Source organism: Lupinus angustifolius, unplaced genomic scaffold (assembly GCF_001865875.1).
Source record: "Lupinus angustifolius cultivar Tanjil unplaced genomic scaffold, LupAngTanjil_v1.0 Scaffold_10_19, whole genome shotgun sequence".
NCBI classification, from domain to species: Eukaryota; Viridiplantae; Streptophyta; class Magnoliopsida; order Fabales; family Fabaceae; genus Lupinus; species Lupinus angustifolius.
In genome coordinates this window covers 1-7,894 of record NW_017718331.1, presented here as the reverse complement: position 1 = coordinate 7,894, position 7,894 = coordinate 1, and the positions used below count along the sequence as shown (strand labels likewise).

Here is a 7,894-nt window from a genome sequence, read left to right as displayed (position 1 = left end):
GTACAGTTTTTCAGTAAAATTTTATGCATCTGATGAAGGTGAATGGATATGTTGTTTAATCCATCCACCGTGCACATCAAGTTGTCAACCCAAATGAAGAAACATTTTGAACTTCAATTCAAGCTCTATAACTTTCTTGAGAATTCAAGGAGCCCATTAATGATGTCAAGCCACAAAAAGTATCCAAACTGTCAAAATCTACCTCCACCTATATAATATAAATAAATCCTTTACCAACTTTAACTCATGCACACTTTTCCTTCAATTTTCTAGGCAGAAAAATATATAAAAGATATATAGTTATTACAACAAAAGGTGAACATTAAATCATATGAATAAGAAGTCTTCTAACATGAAGTCAATGCCCGAACCTTAAACACATTTTTTCATAAGAAAAAAATATGAATATGGTTCGTTCTTGACTCTCTTCCAAGACTCTTAATACTATTGTTCCAAAGCTAATGTTGCAAATTAACAACCAAAACCAAAAGGGTGTCTTAACTTAAAATAAAAATGAGAGTTGGTATGAAATATAATGAAGCCTTTGAAGCAAAAAACAGCTCTACCAGCAGCAGGAGCAGTAAATAATAAGGCTTGTGCGCTTGATGAGATTGCATTGAAGTCCCAACTAACTCAAAAACACTTCTCCAAAACATTGATTACCACCAGCACAAATAGACTCTGAGGTCATATTTATGAGTAATAGAAGAGTAAAAAAGAAAAATAGGAATTGATGCATTGGTTCATGAGGAACTAGGACAATTCAAAGCAGCCTTTATTTGCTGAACAGTGGTTCCAATGAGACTATTAACAGTATTCACTGACTCCTTGTTCAGCTTTGCAGATGGCAATGTACTAACCAGAATCTGGAATGCAACTGTGACAAGTGACCCTCCTGAAGTGTTTCTGTTTGTGTTTGAGCTTGTTGATGCACCATCTCCTCCTACTCCTCCTTGATCATTTTGGCCATCAGGGGAAATGGTGAATCCAGATGGTAGTAAAGGAATGTATGAAGGGTCTTCACCACTCATTGCTATGTTGATTGCTGGCAATTCAACTGGACAATAAACCACTAAAGAACCTGAAGAGTCTATGCAGCTCTCTTGGAGTATCAACATGCTGTTCTGACTTGTGTTGAAAGCCTGAAGGAAATGGATTATATAGAAATTGTAAAGTGAAAACAGATTAGTTTTGATTGCGATGGACGAAGGCGGAAAAAAAATTGAGTTTGGAGGAAGAATGTCTTACTCTAAGGACAGATATGCAGTTACCAGGGTGTGAACCATTTGCTATATGAGCAACCTCTTGGACATCATTACCATTGGAAAGAACATCCCACTTAAAAGTGATGCAAAAACAAAACAAAACAAAAACAATGTTAGAAGCCTTGTATTTCTAAGGTGACAACATCAAATAAGTTATATTAACTATGTTACTACATTACCTGAGGTCTTTTTCTTTCATCCTTGAAGAAATTGAACACAATCTGTGGAGGGATAGGGAGCCAAATAGTAGTGGCTGCACTTAGCACCACACCATTTGGTTGGCCAGGGTCTGAGCTACTATGGACAGTGACTCTGACTCCAATCTCATCCATTCCGGACACCGTGGTCCATCGGTGGCTAGCTGATGTGCTAATGCTTGCACAGAAATTGGTGATCATCCTTTGTGCAAGTTTCATCATGCTCCTCTTTCCCTCAGCAGATGGAATCACTAAAATTCAAATAAATTGCTTACATCAAGCTACAAAAAAAAGTTAAACTTGACAAATTGTGCAAAACAAAGATATACAAACCTGATCCAAGATCCCTGGTAGAATTTCCTGATACCATTAGACAAGCAATTCTTTCACACATCCTCTGCAGAGTGCTAATCCATCTTTCTGCTCCAAATGCCAATCCACTATAGAAAAGATTCCTATAGAGCCGATGAACCGGAGTTTTATCTTCAATCTCTACATGCTCAACCCAAGTTACCTGCATTATAATTTAGAGGTGTGACTAACAATGCATATCTTATGAGCACCAAAGTAGCTAACTGAAGCAACTAGTGTTAGTTATTGTTACCTGGGAATAACCATTAGGCATGTCTTGTATAAAGCAACCAGAAGGAAAACGACGAGATCGAAATTGAGGAACAAACTGGTTATCTTGGGGAAAATCATAAGAAACATCAACTATTGCCCACAAGCCTTGCTTGATTTGCTGACAGTATCGCAGGAAGTAGAACTCTCTAGTTGAAACAAGTGGAGAAAGCACTTGCAACTCTTCATACATCTGAATGAAAATATATATTGCATTAAAAACCTCATTTGCAAGAGAAATTGGCATGAAAGTTGAAAGAGAAATGGTGTTACAAATTTACAACATACCAATTGCAAAGTGTCACTATGACCAGCCATTGAGCCAGAAGATACAACTTCAAAAGTTCTAGCCATTGTGATAATAGTAGGAAATAGCTCCATCCACTTGTTCTGCAAAATCAATCATGATATTTGGACAATTCATAAAGGTGAATTGAAGGTTTCAATTCAATCAATCTGAAACTAACAATTAAAAAAATAACAAGCAAACAATTAGAACTTAATTCTTACTGGATCCATGAACATATCAACCAAAGTTAAGCTATTCATAATTACAACTCCTGAATCTCTAGAAGCTTCAATCCTAACATTGGGATTCTTCAAGTGACTATTTGGCTTAGGGAACATTCTATCATAGGTATCAAAATTAAGGACATCTCTTCCATCAGTGCTAGACTTCATCCACAAGGGCTCATTAGTCTGCAAAAGCCTTATTAATTCTTCCATAGCATTTGAAGCAATATCTGACATAAGGGTCTTATCCATCTCCGAAAGACGAGGAGGCTGGTAAGGCACATTTTGCATTGATGATGAAGAACCATTCACAGGAAGAAGATCAAGATCAAGAGAAGGACCACCAACTAAGCCTTGGGTCCCAAAATTCCCCATTGATAAATCCAAAGAGGATATATGAATAGGATGCATTGATGGAAGCTGAGAAACTGGCCTTCCAATGTACTTAGCTGCAATGCTAGATACCCTATCAAGCTGCAAATTAACAATACCATTTCATTGAACAATAAAGAGTTAAAATTTAATAAACCCCACAAAAATAAATGAAAGGAAATAAAGGTTCTGCATTACTTGCTATTGATTGAATCATAGGCTTAAATTAATTGAATTTAATTATATTACCTCCTCTTTGAGTTGTGCATTCTCCAACCTCAAATTTTGTTCATCAACATAAGGATCTTGGTGGAGTGGAGGGCCACCACAAGAGGGGCAGAACATGTTTTTTAAGGCCTCACTATAGGCAATGTTTTCGCAACGAATCCTATCATTATCTGCTCTGAGTGTGCAGTTATCAGCTCTTTCATGCTGGGCCTGAATTTTCAACCAAAATAAAGAACTAATAAGAATTGGTGTACCATATAATCTCATGAATGAAAAAATGAAGCACCAAAAAGAAAAATAAGAAGACACTTGACACTATAATTCTTAGACCCCACAAAATAAAATAACATATATTAGAGGAAAAAGAAAAGTACCTTCATCTGAGTCCTTCTGTTCTGGAACCAAAATTTGATTTGCCTAGGGGCCAAGCCTAACTCTCTGCTCAAGTGCATCCTTTGTTTCTCATCAGGGTGTGGACACTCCTTGAACATGCTGAACAAAAAACAATAAAACAAACACATAAATTTATTGTATTATAATATATTTTTATGGAAAAAGTTTATGATCATTCATGGTGGTTGTCTCATTCCACTGTGACGCATGCTTCAAGGCTCAAAGAGAGTTTAACACAGTACATAGTTAAAATAAAATCCATCAAGAATAGAGAACTCTGATCAAATATGACAAAGAGGGTGCAAAAACCATTACATAAAATGAAAAGAAGGAATATGAAATGGCCTTACGATTCTAGCCTTTGAATCTGGTTAGCAGTGTGACGGTGGTAACGCTTCTTCCTCCTCTGAGAATCAGAAGAACCACCACCACCATCATGGTGGTGGTTGTTCCCGGGGGACCCAGAACCGCCTCCAACACCGTACTCCATTGCACTTACCCTCTCTCTGAATAACCACCACCACTAGTGAAAAGAGAAAGTAGTAGTAAGAAGTAGAAGCAAGAGTGTTTTTGTTTGGGGTGACAGAAGGTATGAAAAAAGAAGAGAAGATTGAGAGTGATGAAATGAATGAGAGTTTGGTGGGTGGGTTATGGTATAGCTAAATGATGGCTATGGTATATTAATGCATGGTGTGTATTTGTGAATGCTAAATATTAATGGTGAAAATATATTAATGATACTATTAATTATTAAAATTCTGAAACGGCTGTGATGATGACAATGATAGTGGCATGATTTTGGAGAGTGAGTTATGCCAAATGTTGAGGGATTGATCATTCAACAGAAAAAACCATCTCCCACTCACCACCACCTCCTCCTCTTCCTTTCACTATGAAATATGAATTCAGAATGAGACAATAAGCACACTTGTGTACTTATATATATATATATTATGAATTCAAGAATGAGAAAAATATGTATATAGATTGTATCATGTATTATTTATGTTTAATAATTATTTACTTTTAAATAAAATTATATAAAATAAATGATCAATAATGTTTTGTATCTATATAAATTTCTATATGTCAATATATAAATATTACACTATATATATTATGTTTTAAAGTATATATTTTACATCAACACAATATTAATTACTGCATTCATTATAATATAAAATAAGTAACACATTGAATTGTGAGTAATGTATTAATATTATAAAATCTGTATAGTTTTGATATATATATATATATATATATATATTAGGATTGTAATATAATTATATTGTCAATATAAAGATTTATGTACAGTAAATAAAATATTCATAGTTTACTTATATTTAAAATATAATTTAAATAATAATTAAATATAAATAATGAATGATATATTAATATAGTAAAAAACTCTAATATTAAATGCACATATTTTCTGAAATACATTAAATTTTATATTCATATTATATTATATTAGGAATAAATGCATTGTGTGTTATATTTCACCAGAGAGAGAGAGAAAAGTGTAACTGATAAGGGGCTTTAAAAGCATTGGGATTGGGAGAAGGCGAAGAAAGAAAGGACTTAATGCAATGCTATGATGCTATCTACTCTTAATTAATTTCTCTCACTCAAACTGATACAGTGGTACAGTCACCACCAGCACGACGGTGTGCCCCCCAATTCAGCCTTAAATGACATTGCCGGATTTTTTTGGCCACCGGTACACCACCGTTACTTGGTGGTGGCATGTGGCTGAGATGATAAAAACAACATTTGCTTGTTTTTTTGTTTTTCCAAATGTCACCCTTTTTTATTTCTCTGTCATCATTTATGTTTTATCACCTATGACTTTCTCTCTCCTCATTTTCCATTCTTAGTTCACACATGAACAATTTGGAGGTGTACTCAAAAGTCAAACCTTGGTTGTCCCATTGGGATTGGGAAAGTTAAGGACCTTCTAAGTATTGGATTTCTAACGTACGTAGGTTAGACTTTTAAGGAGCATTGGAATTTGAAAAGTATAAAATATTGCTCTGTTTTTTCCTTTTTATTATTACCAGCGTGTTGAAAATTTCTGTCGTAACATATTTTTATTTTTTTGGTATTGAATATTTATTTTTTATATTTTTTTAGAATTATATTACATTTTTTATATTGAGTATACATGATATTATAAATTTGTTTGAATATTTAATTATACATGATATTATAATTTTGACAATAGTGTGAGATTGTGTGTAGAGTATATAGATGATATAAATTATTACAAAAAAAAAAGAATGTCCTAAGAAAAATAAGTAATCTTTGATTTTATTTTAATATTTATTCAAAAGTGTGATATTCCTTATCTAAAAAATTGGATCAAAGATGAACATGAGATAAACTTTAAATATGAAGAATAGGACGGAAAGAGATTAAGTTGTTTAGTTTTTGAGTATTTCAAAAAACATAATATGTTTTCCATTTAAAAAGTAACTCATAATCATATACAACATGTTGAGTCACTTTTTGCATCCAATTATTGCAAAATTATTTTTATTGTATATGTTATAAAATTGAATGTATCATATCGTTTTTTAATTATCACAATTTAAGTATATAAATGAAATTTTAAATATTCAATCATTTGAATGCTTTTTAAGCATATTTTGCATTTATATAGTAATAAGGGTCAAGTAGATGTATAGAAATTACATTTTTTCAATTACATATATACATTTTAGACACGTTTTACCTTTATATAGTAGTATAGATGACAAAATAGATGATTATGGAATTATAAATGTCCTTTAGTGATTATAGAGAATTTAAAAAAAGTGTTCCCTTATTTAATATAAGCACTTTATTTTTATGTAGTATTTATTGGTTTCCATCTACTCATAAGAAATAGAAAATATGTGAACTATACAATAAAAAGTTTGAGGATAAAATTATAATATCATCATTTTTTTTTTAAATTTACTAAAGGGGTAATTGAGATGCATTTTTAAAGAGTGAGTTTTGATATATTAAATAAAGGGGGAAATATTAAATGAAAAATTTAATAAATCAATTATGATATCAACTTTTTCTATATATAATAAATAGAGTAATTATGATGATTTTGGGAAAAAATTGGTTAGACTGATTTTAAAATATTATTCAGAATATACCACTCCCTTCATTTAATATATTTATGTATTAACACATAATTAAGAAATCATTATCATTGTTTATATTTTTATAGTATTTAAACAAAATATTCTTTTTTCTTGGACAAAACTTCTATGATATACAATTTGAACTTTAAAATTCTAATTAGCTTCTATCTAAATTAAATAAATTTAATATGTATACACTAACAATGTAAGTGTTTTTACACTGTCAACAAATCATCCACCATTTATTTATTAACTATTATTGATTCTCAAATAAATGTGGATTCATTGATTAAATACTTTACACTATAAATGCATATATTTTAAACTCATATTAAATTATAATGTGGATTCATTGATTAAATATTGTAAGATCAATTCATCATTATATTTAATGGTATAATCCATAAATATTAAGAAAAAAATGTGAACTTCACCGGATCCTCATTATTCTAATTTTTCAAGTGTATTAATTAGGTGGATTGGCTAAAATGTTTATTAATTACCTCATTTTAAAAGAAGTACCAACTATCAACTCTTTATTTGCTTAAAATACCAACTCTTCATCAAGAAGGGAATTCTTTAATTAATTGAAGATGTAAAAAATGATGCTAATATACTTAATGAATAAAGGTAGCTGGGAGCAAAAAAAGAGAGCTAAAAATCATAATAAAAAATGAAATGGAGGGATAATGCTTTTAGGGTAGATTACCTCTATTCTTAAATAGTTGTCTGTTATAACATAGATTAAAAAATAGAGCACATATTAAATTTATGTATTATTTTTCTAAGTTGCCTTTTTATCTTTTCTATAATGGTTATGTTTGGGAAGAGAACCTTATAGCTTATATATTAGTTTGTAGCTTATTGACCAAGTCAATAAACTAATATAATTGTTTGACAATAAAAAATGGAAAGAGCTTGTGCATTTTTTAAAGATTTATTTTAGAAAGTTATTTTATGTACCTTTTCTAATTAGTGATAAAAATTGGCACATTTGGTAATAAACGTGGATTTTGTTAGTTAAGTTAATTGAAATAATTAGTCTATGGATTGATAACTTAAGAACTTTTACACTATTTGTATATCATTTATTAGTAAAGCTAATTGAAATAATTAATCTATGTATTGATAATGTAAATTTTTTTAAATATATATATATATATAT

At 30.9% G+C, this 7,894-nt stretch overlaps 1 protein-coding gene across 1 annotated transcript; it reads right to left on the bottom strand.

Annotated features, from left to right (window-relative positions):
• Window positions 1-235: 235 nt before the first annotated feature.
• LOC109337756 (homeobox-leucine zipper protein HDG11-like) lies at window positions 236-4,478 on the bottom strand. Its single transcript, XM_019574797.1, has 10 exons — window positions 3,940-4,478; window positions 3,571-3,688; window positions 3,218-3,406; window positions 2,594-3,070; window positions 2,372-2,473; window positions 2,067-2,276; window positions 1,796-1,976; window positions 1,445-1,713; window positions 1,249-1,338; window positions 236-1,142 (listed from the first exon to the last, which is right to left on the bottom strand). Exons 1-10 carry the CDS (start codon window positions 4,077-4,079, stop codon window positions 744-746), a joined length of 2,175 nt encoding a protein of 724 aa, XP_019430342.1. The 5' UTR covers window positions 4,080-4,478; the 3' UTR covers window positions 236-743.
• Between the last annotated feature and the right edge of the window lie 3,416 nt (window positions 4,479-7,894).